Source organism: Carica papaya, chromosome 1 (assembly GCF_054855325.1).
Source record: "Carica papaya isolate Zhongbai chromosome 1, ASM5485532v1, whole genome shotgun sequence".
Classification (NCBI taxonomy): domain Eukaryota; kingdom Viridiplantae; phylum Streptophyta; class Magnoliopsida; order Brassicales; family Caricaceae; genus Carica; species Carica papaya.
In genome coordinates, this window is record NC_142309.1 from 30242037 (window position 1) to 30252636 (window position 10600).

The 10600-nt window shown below is 34.4% G+C and overlaps 3 protein-coding genes across 5 annotated transcripts; all 3 read left to right on the forward strand.

The window, feature by feature from the left end:
• The first annotated feature begins 343 nt into the window (after window positions 1-343).
• Window positions 344-4189, forward strand: LOC110818011 (uncharacterized). 2 transcript variants are annotated; one of them, XM_022046742.2, is made up of 6 exons: window positions 346-798; window positions 1316-1515; window positions 2433-2573; window positions 2769-2849; window positions 3685-3809; window positions 3893-4189. In XM_022046742.2, exons 1-6 carry the CDS (start codon window positions 576-578, stop codon window positions 3939-3941), a joined length of 819 nt encoding a protein of 272 aa, XP_021902434.1. In that variant the 5' UTR covers window positions 346-575; the 3' UTR covers window positions 3942-4189. The 2 variants fall into 2 exon arrangements, with proteins under 2 accessions (XP_021902435.1, XP_021902434.1); XM_022046743.2 differs by lacking the exon at window positions 2769-2849 and having other exon boundaries at window positions 344-798.
• A 1484-nt stretch (window positions 4190-5673) lies between these two features.
• Window positions 5674-6867, forward strand: LOC110818012 (gibberellin-regulated protein 1-like). 2 transcript variants are annotated; one of them, XM_088210491.1, is made up of 3 exons: window positions 5674-6179; window positions 6297-6351; window positions 6433-6867. In XM_088210491.1, the coding sequence occupies exons 1-3, from the start codon at window positions 6081-6083 to the stop codon at window positions 6612-6614; spliced, it is 336 nt and encodes a 111-aa protein (XP_088066617.1). In that variant the 5' UTR covers window positions 5674-6080; the 3' UTR covers window positions 6615-6867. The 2 variants fall into 2 exon arrangements, with proteins under 2 accessions (XP_088066617.1, XP_021902436.1); XM_022046744.2 differs by having other exon boundaries at window positions 6303-6351.
• A 142-nt stretch (window positions 6868-7009) lies between these two features.
• On the forward strand, window positions 7010-8529 carry LOC110818013 (gibberellin-regulated protein 1-like). Its single transcript, XM_022046745.2, has 3 exons — window positions 7010-7879; window positions 7997-8042; window positions 8201-8529. Exons 1-3 carry the CDS (start codon window positions 7790-7792, stop codon window positions 8380-8382), a joined length of 318 nt encoding a protein of 105 aa, XP_021902437.1. The 5' UTR covers window positions 7010-7789; the 3' UTR covers window positions 8383-8529.
• Window positions 8530-10600: the final 2071 nt, after the last annotated feature.

Consider the following 10600-nt stretch of genomic DNA (forward strand, 5'->3'; position numbering starts at 1 on the left):
ATCTTAAAAAATACTCCACGGGACAAATGTGTGCCATAGAAGCAAGAAAATTAAAATATCAATTTGCTCAACAAGTTCATGAATTTCTTGCTTCATATATAATATATTTATATGTAACCATTTTTTTATATTTAATTTGTAGTATATATTAAAATAAACTTTAGGGGAGGAGGAAAATTAAAATGTAAAGATGGTTTTATTGTTTATTTACTAAATTATTTTAATTAAAATGGTAATTTAATACAATATTATGGAAGGTGGGTGGTTGAGCCAAATTGCTTGCACATTCCACGTGTCTTCAGTAAAGCTGGTTTTAATTCATTACCGTCTTCACTCACTCTCTCTCTCTCTCTCTCTCTCTCTCTCTCTCTCTCTCTGTCTACGTATTAAAACCATCACGTCGACGAAGCTGATCGACTCCTCTACCCTTGTCTCTCTTTCCAACGAATTAAACCTCATCGCATTAACCCAAAGCATCACTTCTATTCAGCAGTATTGACTAGTAGGAGAAGCCCCAGAGAGAGAGAGAGAGAGAGAGAGAGAGAGAGAGAGAGGGAGAGCGGAGACGCGACACAATGAAGGCGACAAAGAGGCCGATCCATGCGGTGGCGACATGGGTGAGGAGGCAGCCACCCAAGATCAAGGCCTTTTTAGCCGTAGTCTCGGGCATGGCGGCGCTTGTCTTCCTCAGAATGGTGGTCCACGATCACGACAACCTCTTTGTGGCTGCAGAGGCTGTTCACGCCCTAGGAATCTCCGTCCTCATTTACAAGCTCATGAAGGAGAAGACTTGTGCTGGTAATTTTTCTCAATTTTCCAATTATTTACTTCACGTGGATCCACTGCCAATTGGGTTTTCTTGGGTTATCTTCTCTTTCGTTTCTTTTATTCTCAACGTGATGGCTTTGTTGATTATACTAAACTTCTCCTATTTTTCACCGTTTGCAAGTCAAGAAATTTGGTTGGGCGTTTGTCCTTGAGACTACGTTGTATGTCTTACTTTTTCAGTTCAATTAATTGAGTTTCCTATTACATTCGGGCGTGGGTGGGAGTCTCTGTTGATCTGTGTAGGTACTTAACCCTCTAGCTACTTATGAGGAAGATAGCGAAAATTAGTACATTGATATTGAGATTATCTTTTTTATTTCTGTAATTTGTTGTTATTCGTGGGATTTGGAATCGGAGAGGTGAAGAAAAATATCTCAGTTTGGTCCAACATAAGAAGGGAACAAAAAGGAGTATAAATAATTTATATAGTTTTTAATAGGAGCTCTAGTTGATTGCTGATGGCCACATTTTGGTTATTTCTTTGCAGGACTGTCACTGAAATCACAGGAGCTAACTGCTATATTTTTAGCTGTTAGACTGTATTGCAGTTTTGTCATGGAATATGATATGCATACCCTGCTTGATTCGGCTACATTGGTTACAACTCTCTGGGTTATTTATATGATTCGCTTTAAGCTAAGGTCCAGTTACATGGAAGACAAAGACAACTTTGCAATTTATTATGTGGTAAATTTTCATTGTTGCAGTTAATTTAGTTTCCCGTTTTTCCTTTGATGTCAATCTGTGTTCAGTTGATACTTTAAGTTCGTAGTATGCCACATACCTCGTCCAATCATGTGCAGCAGGTATTCAATGTAGCTGTTATTTTGTCAATCTAAGGACTTGAAGTTATTTTAGCTCTGGTCTATGAAACTGTTTCCTGTTAGGTTGACATGGGCATCTTTTTAAGAAAGTGGCCTTTATGTGGGAGACTTCCTTCTTAATTATCTGTTTAGGTGTATGGAGTACTTAATTCTTGAACATATAAGTATTTTCTGAACATACTGGGAGACATATCTCAATTCAACCAATCAGATATTGGTAGAAGTTTCTGTTCTGTGGTCTTCAATAAGTTGTTAGAGCTGCTTTACATTTCTGTATTTTAGGCATTTATCTTTATATCACTCCTTAACAAATGTAATTTGCTGAATTTTAGGTTTTGCATCCTATTACCTTGTCAATTGAGGTGATGGGTTTTCTTTTTATTACATTACCTTTGCGGGCTTGAATAGTTAATTTTTTACCACCTTATTAAGTGAGCTCAAAATTGAAGCCTAAATCCTTTAGTTTAAGAGAATCTAGTAAAGAGAATCTTGAACTTAAAACAAAGAACAAAACGGGCATGCAATAATTTTCTTTTATGTTCTTGTCAATTTGGACACGATAGCTTATTCTCCTTCAGGTTGTCTCTCCTCTTTCCTTTTCTGATATGCATTGTGAGTCTCGGTTTACTAGAGTATAGCTGTTGCTTCAAACACATTTTTATAGTAATCAGTATTTTATTTACAGATCTTAACATCTTTTGATTCTGTGGTAAATTATTTGCTGAACTTCTTCTAGTATGTTGCATAACTACTTGCTGTCTTCTTTTTACTTTGATATAGGTAATTCCATGTGCTCTTCTATCGTTACTTATTCATCCAACAACACAGCATAACATAATCAACAGGATTTCCTGGGCTTTTTGTGTTTATCTTGAAGCTGTTTCAGTTCTACCTCAGCTACGGGTCATGCAAAACACGAAGGTAGGTTAGGAAGCAACATGTGCCTGCCTTTTTTCCCTTGATTGGATGGTATTTCATTGCTTAATTTTCTTTGTAGTGATGCCACTTGCTTTCTAGTTGGACCATTACACTTTTTGGCTCAGGTCTTTTTCTATTTTTATGTTGAAGACTTTATTGGAAACTTATCTTTTTTGTGTTTCTGTTGTCTTCCCTCAGATTGTTGAACCATTCACAGCACATTATGTATTTGCATTGGGGATTGCAAGGTTCTTGAGTTGTGCACATTGGGTTCTCCAGGTTAGACATGAGTATATGAATCTAATAAGTGAATCATACTGTGTTATTCACTTAAGAGAAAAGAAAGGAAGAAGAAATTTTCATTTGCTTGCGAATATTGTTTAATTGACATTGTCTGCTAGCCACTTTGGAGTACTGGTAACTAATAGGTCAGGACACTTATTGGCATCACCTACCCATCAAACCATTTAGGCAATTTGATTTCTGATTTACTTTTCCGTCTGCATTTATGGTAGATTTCTTTAATTGGGAGCAACTATGTGGCCATTGTCCAATTTCATCATTTCATTAGTTATGGAGCATTGATGTCTGTAACTGTGAATCACCAACTCCAATCTTCTCTCATTTGACCATCTATAAAACATTGATGAATATGTTTTTCAATTTTATGGATATTTATGAAGCATTGATCATCTATTTTTGGATTTCTTTTGGCATATTATCAAAACTTTACCAAAACCTCAGCTGAAATATTAACACATTCTTGTATGCATGTAATGGCAGTCAAAATTGACAGAGCATGTGCATGAGCAAAATGTAATCTTTAGTGAACTCTTTGGTCAATGCATGTAGAATACGGTGTACATTTGTTGCATCATAACGATCTATCCATAAAAGATGAGGTATATTGTAAGAGGTTTAAAAGATATTTTATAGTAGTTATTGCTCTTAAAGATAAAAAAATCAATGATTGTTGCAGTTTAAACATCCAGCAAAGCTTATTATTTCTTTGTAATTAAATATTTGTGACCTTGATCTGTTCGTGGGTGAAGGGCGCTGAATGTGTGTAAGATGTTTGGTTACTTATAAAAGTGGTGTTCCTTTCAATACACAGGTATTGGATACCCGAGGGCGCCTATTGACAGCATTAGGTCATGGATTGTGGCCGTCTATGGTCCTTTTCTCAGAAATTGTCCAGACTTTCATTCTTGCCGATTTCTGCTACTACTATGTGAAGAGGTGGGTGATGAGCAGATTATTCTTGCTATGTTGTTGGACTTGCCTGGTCTAAAAACTTACTTTTTTCTTCCTTGTTGCTATAGCATCATGGGTGGACAACTCATTCTGCGTCTACCTTCTGGGGTTGTATGAATCTACAAAAATACCATGCAGAGCACACAGAAAACGGCAGCGACTGCATCGACCGCCAATAACTGGAAAAGTGTGATATATGGTTTGTCTGCTTCTATGAGGTGCACTTTGGGAAGGAAGCGAGGACACTTTGTACAACTATAATTTTAGCTTTTGTCTTGCGGCCATTGGATTTGTGCTGTTTGGTGCAATGCAAATTTAGCACAAGCTGAATTTTGATACTTTAATTTATACTCCCATTCATCGAACACATTTCTGCGGCTGTCAGATCTGCATTTACTTCTTGTTTTTTGTTGGAGATATTATCTTGTCTCTCTTTGGCATAGTGGCAAATCCCGAGAGTTTGGTACAGGTTAATCAATTGCTAGACACAGCCGAATTACACACCTGAATGGGTTGGGCATAATTCTTTAGGAGGGCTGGTGGGGTTGAGCTAAATGGGGCTTACCCAGCTTGTACAGCCTGGTCTGAACCCAGTTCACTTGAACCTGGACTTGGCCTGACAAAATTAATTGAAAAAAAGGGGGCCATACTGGAATCTTGGCAATTACCTTAAGCATAATCATCAAACTCCTTTCAGATCATTTTTATTTTTTCCAGGTTTTACAATTGTATTTCCTGCAAAGTGTCAATTACCTTTAAGCATACACATACGCTACGGGTGTATTTCCTGGAAAGTTTATTGATCAATATGGATCTGGTTTGCTGAATAAGAAAACTCTATATGCATTTTTTTCTCTGGGTTGAGTGGAATACTGATTATTATACGAAAGTGGTAGTGACAAGTTTTCTTTTTGAAAACAGAAAATGCCAAAGTAGAAGGTAGTAGTAGATCTGTATATGTGAGTGTATATATATGCAAATACTGAAACAGAAGAAGGTAACTATCAAGTACAGTGGGGATAGGATGGAAGCCAAAATTGATGTTGAAGATTAGAAGAATACAGCTGTTAAGACTTCCCAATTCAGTAAGCCTCGCTCGCGCCCACCTTATCATACTAATTCAAAGCCATGTCTGCAGCGGGGCCATGTTATTTTTATCGCCTATATATATATATATACACACACAGACACAAACACAATGGTAGACTTGCTTTTTCAATCTTTTGCTTCTAAAGCAATTGTACAAGACAACGCACAAGTAGTTAGGAGAAAGGAGAATTAGCTTTTGTTTGGTAAGGCAGAAAGATAGGGAAGTGTCCAATCGTGCCAAGCCTCATTCAATTGTTTAACTTGGAGCCATTTTGTTATTAAGTTTTTCCTGCCCATGCACCTATACATACAATTATTACAAATTATTAGTCGTTTATGGTAATTTGATTGTTCTAGCTAGACCCACTTTATATATTATAAAACATATACATATATATATATATATATATATTAAACCCATCTAATGTTAATTAACGATATATTAGTTAGCACTTTAACTCGTTGTTTACCCATTTTAATTAATTTGCATTATGTGTATATATAAAAATAAACAAGATTTTTCTTTAAATGTAAATTAATTAGCAAAAAATAGACATATAATAAAATTGATTAAACAATATATAAAAAGGTGTAAGGATGCAGATGTTTGTTGAATATCATTACTTCGAGATAGTATTGTATATATGTGTGTGTGTGTGTGTAAAAGACAAAAACACAGATAATTCCAATTATAATAAGAAGAAACAAAACCTGGAAATCCAGTTCAATAGATGGCTGAGAAAGTTTGCCCAAGGTCGTCGTCACTGTGGCTGCAAGTTGGAGTTAGATCAGTCTATGTCCGTCGACGAGATGTTCATGCAAATATTTAAGAACGAGAAAACTACGCTTATCCATATTATTATTTAGTGTTATAAAACAATTAATACATTTTCGTTTTTGCTTTTATCTTTTGAAATGATTCTACCAGTAGTCACTAGAAATCCAGATGATTCCAATTTCCAAAGGCAAATTTGTCTTCTTACTTTTTAGTTTCCGCGTATACACCATTACATGATTCAGTGACACGTACCTGTAGCCTGTTGTGTAGTCGATCACTCCCCACCACACACCCTTAAGTGCTCCTATAAATACTCCTATATATACACCCTTCCCTTATGCCAGTGCATAAATATACACACACACACAGGCGCAGACCCATATATATATATGTCCATGGCTGCCTCTTATAAACCAGCTGCTGCTTTCGTTGCTTGTCTTCTCATATCTCTTCTTCTTCTCCACACAGCGGAAGCTGATGATGACGAGGTAAACTTTCTGCTTTTGTCATCGCTTAAGATTTCTTTAATTATATCATTATATATGCATGTGTATATGTTGGATGCGTATGTATGCTCATACGTACTGCTATGACCGTGTTTGGAGATCCAGGTGACCACCTCATATCCACAAGGCCCTCCTACTACTCCAGCCAAAATTGGTAATTTTCTGCTAAATAATTGTAATTAGTATAGATATATGAGGATGCTTATATATACAATATTGTTTGATGTTGATGCAGATTGTGGCAGCGCGTGTACCGCCAGGTGCCGGTTAGCGTCGAGGCAACGGTTGTGCAAGAGAGCTTGTGGGACATGTTGTGCGCGTTGCAACTGTGTGCCTCCAGGGACTTCCGGTCACCAAGAGGAGTGTCCTTGCTACGCTAGCTTGACTACTCACGGTGGCCGACGCAAGTGCCCTTGAACTTCAGCTACACATCAACATCTGTCCTCATCACTATATATATATATGTATAATATATGTGTGTGTGTGTGTGTGTGTGTGTGTTAAGATCAGCTTACGTAAATGAGGGTAGTCATGAATAAAATGAGTTGAGTGCCATCTGTCAAGACGATGTTATGGTCGTTGATTTGGAGTCTGGATATTTGTGCTATACATACGGGTTACTATGAATGAAGAGTACTATGTATACATATATATATACTCTGTTCTATTATCTGGGCCTTGTTTAATTTCTTTTCATCTTTAATTCCTTTTCCAAAAGAAAATTTGAAGGTAGGCAGGTATAGAAATCTTATTCAAGACGTAAAATACAAACAAAATTAAAGAACAGAGAAAAAGACAGAAGTTGAAGAGCCCAGAATCTGTTTTGGTTCCTTTTTACTTATCCTTTTTCCCTGGAACCAAACAGTTCATCTGGGCTCCCCACATTACTAAAGAGCCCAGAAGCCCAGTAAGGTTTGACTTGTGTTTTATATATATGTCGAAAGGTATACATACATATATATATATATATATATATATATATATAAAGCTGTCTCCCTCGACGAGCCCTTCATCGGATGATAAGTTCATATCTTGGTTAAAATATTATTGGGCTGTAACCTACACTTTTGATTCTTACTTGATATGTATGGATTCTAGATATAATTGTATGGCCTTGTCTCTTATGGTGGGTAACTATCATGACATCCAGCATTGACTGGTATAATATTTATAGTGTATAAAATATATTTTACATTCAGCTCAAAAAAGATCAGATAAGAGAAAATATTTAACTTACAAGTAAAACTATCCCAATTCATGACTTTAAAAAAAAAAAAGAAACAGTCTTGGGTTGCTTGCAAAATAAAGGGAAGAAGAGACTGCCTGGGTTATACGCCAAGTATGGGCCATGTAATATTCATGTTTTGGTTAGAAGATAAGAGGGGGAGCAAAAAAGCTCCTCTCAATGTTTACCACATGTGAAGAACTGGGACCTTCCTTGCGACTCAATTAATGAGGATTCACCTACTCTCTTTTTTAGTATATATATATATATATACATACATATATACTGATCATAATAAATATGTACTTGAAAATTTGACATTATAATATCAAATTTTAGTTTCAATATTAATTCTTCATTGAAGCAAATGGCCATGCTCGAGGCTGACCGTCCTGTACTAGCCTCATTTCTTGTTTCTGTTCTTCTCCTCACTCAGCTTGTCGAGTCTGATTTGCAGGTGAAACGTCCTGTCTTATCCCTAAATATTGCAAATCAAACGTGCATATTTTTACATATATTTTTGGGTGTATGATAATTAACCCACACTGTTATAATTGCATGCGTTGAAATTCAGGTTATCAGAACCGTAGAAGAGGATAATCTGATCCTGGAGAAAATAGGTACAAGTTAATCAAACCTGCTCATCTCTGACTCTCACACATGCATATAAAACCTTGCGTAGATGGACTTTTACTAAATGTTCGTATTTGTGTATGTATATATGTAAGAGCAGGTAATATACGAGTGTTTAATCCGTGTGTTTGGATATATATTTCAGATTGCGATGCAGCATGTGAGAGTAGGTGCCAGTTATCGTCAAGGCCGCATCTGTGCATGAGGGCGTGCGGGACATGCTGCGCTCGTTGTGACTGTGTTCCTCCTGGCACTTACGGCAACTACGATGCCTGCCCTTGCTACGCCAACATGACCACTCATGAAGGCAGACACAAGTGCCCTTGAATTGGGATTTCTTCCCCCGTATACATTGTAATACGCACTCTTATACTGGAAAATTATGACCTAAAATTACGAAAACACATACCCTTGTAACTAAAATTGTTTACGATGCAAGACTGTAAACATAAATATATTTATGTTTAAAAATTATATTACAGATTAAATATCAAATTTAAAATATATCTGACAGTAAATTTTTAAATTAAAATTATTTAAAAATATAAATAATTTATGTGTATCCACACCGAAATAAATATTATTAATGATACTTATAAAGAAATTCATGTGTTAAAATTTTATATGATTTTCTAATTCACCTCTCAAAAACCTCCACTCACGTGTGTGTGTGTGTGTGTATATATATATATATGTAGCATGGGTGGAGTAGTTTCTTTTCATTTGGACTCTCCCCCTAAGTGTATTTGGATTCATCCACTTTTTTTTTTTTTCTTTTTAACACCCAAAATTTTATATATATATATTTATTCTTTTTAATTATCATTATTTAATAAAACACTTTTATAAATTAATTTAATTTTAAATTTAAATTTTATAATAATTTCAATTATTATAATAATTTTACATATTATATTATTAATAATATAATAACTCAAAAATATAACTATTAATTTTTTATTTCAAAAATAATAAAATTTAATTTGTTTCTAATATTAATTATATTTTTAAAGAATATAATAATATTTTATTTAGATAAAAAATTTTATTTATTTGATTAAATTAAAATTTCTAATTTAATTTTTAAATAATTAAAATAATTAATTTATTTAGCAAGAGTTATAACACTTATTAGTACGTGATCTCATAGGTTCAACACTAAACTGGTAACAAATTAATCAAATCAATTTACTAATTAAGGTTGACGTCTAGTAACACTAATCAACAATTCGATAGCATAAAATGTACAATTACTCTTAAGAACCTACTAAATAAATATGTAATATTTTTTTCCGTCATTATTGTTCTGAATTAACCATAGAATATGGTTTAATTGTCAAATCTCAATAGATAACCAACTATATTTCATGTCAATTATAATTGACTAATGAATGACATAAAAAACTATTTTCTTCATTCATTCAACTGCTCTGACCAATGTTTTAATTTAGTCATTATAATAAATGACAATATAGAGTTTAAACTTATTAGGAAAATTGACAGATTCCGTCTTGATCAATCATTAATTCTACAATTATTTAATCACACTCAACATCCTTTCAGTTACAGTTCTATGATCATAGATGTTCAGAATCAAAGTATAGTAAATGACTTGTTAATTACTATAATAATCTCAAGTTTAAAAAAAAATTCTTATATGTCATTAAAATAAAAGAATACTCTACTCACAGTTTAAGTTAATATTAATTATTAAAAAAATTTTTATTTCCTCAGTTCAATAATCATATCTTCATATGCATCATCTGTATATGTAATTTAATTAATGAAATTAATTAATTTTTATCTTGTGCCCATAAGTAAATATTATATGTCACTCCAAATCAATATTACATATCCATATCTATATATATATGTGTGTGTGTGTGGTAATAAGCCATAAATGAGTAGTGGGGTGAGATGAGTCATCCATCCAATAGTGTTTTTGAAGTAAAACATTTAAAACTCGTTGCATTTTAAAAGAGAGTTTAAGATGATGATGTCTCAATACATGGGAGGGGAGGGGGGGTCTTGTCTTACACGGCAGATTATACACGTTTACTTCGCCGGATATGCAGAGTAGCATTCACTTCATAATAACCCCTTTCCTCAATCATTCATTCCAATTATTATATATATTTTCTAATATATATATATATATACACACACACACACACTCACTATTCCTTTCCCCAAACCCATCATGTATTCGCTTATTTTAAATTTATGACAAACACCTTCTCCATTAAATTAAAAAACTAAGGGATTAATTTATTTACCTGACCGCCATCGCATTGCTGTAAATGTGAAGTGGAAAATATCCGCCGTTACTTAACCAAAACTTAATGGTTACATAATTAAAGACGTTATGTTATTAATAAACCTTACTAATCTCCTGCGATTAATCATTTCCAAAGTCTTACTCGCACGTGCGCACGTGTCCAACACTCACCCTCTTTATTCCTTCCAAGTGACGGACGGACGGACGGACGGACGATCATTTCATCTTAAGCGTCCGAACAGAAAAAAAAACCGTCTCACGCAACAC

What these genes read in the sequence shown, in the direction of transcription:
- LOC110818013 (XM_022046745.2), top strand. Translation starts at nt 7,790, where the DNA reads ATGGCCATGCTCGAGGCTGACCGTCCTGTACTAGCCTCATTTCTTGTT. An exon ending in TTGTCGAGTCTGATTTGCAG is followed by an intron (nt 7,880 to 7,996) that starts GTGAAACGTCCT and finishes GTTGAAATTCAG; the next exon opens with GTTATCAGAACCGTAGAAGA. An exon ending in TCTGATCCTGGAGAAAATAG is followed by an intron (nt 8,043 to 8,200) that starts GTACAAGTTAAT and finishes TATATATTTCAG; the next exon opens with ATTGCGATGCAGCATGTGAG.
- LOC110818011 (XM_022046742.2), top strand. Translation starts at nt 576, where the DNA reads ATGAAGGCGACAAAGAGGCCGATCCATGCGGTGGCGACATGGGTGAGG. An exon ending in ACTTTGCAATTTATTATGTG is followed by an intron (nt 1,516 to 2,432) that starts GTAAATTTTCAT and finishes ACTTTGATATAG; the next exon opens with GTAATTCCATGTGCTCTTCT. An exon ending in TGCTACTACTATGTGAAGAG is followed by an intron (nt 3,810 to 3,892) that starts GTGGGTGATGAG and finishes TTGTTGCTATAG; the next exon opens with CATCATGGGTGGACAACTCA.
- LOC110818012 (XM_088210491.1), top strand. Translation starts at nt 6,081, where the DNA reads ATGTCCATGGCTGCCTCTTATAAACCAGCTGCTGCTTTCGTTGCTTGT. An exon ending in CGGAAGCTGATGATGACGAG is followed by an intron (nt 6,180 to 6,296) that starts GTAAACTTTCTG and finishes CCGTGTTTGGAG; the next exon opens with ATCCAGGTGACCACCTCATA. An exon ending in TACTACTCCAGCCAAAATTG is followed by an intron (nt 6,352 to 6,432) that starts GTAATTTTCTGC and finishes ATGTTGATGCAG; the next exon opens with ATTGTGGCAGCGCGTGTACC.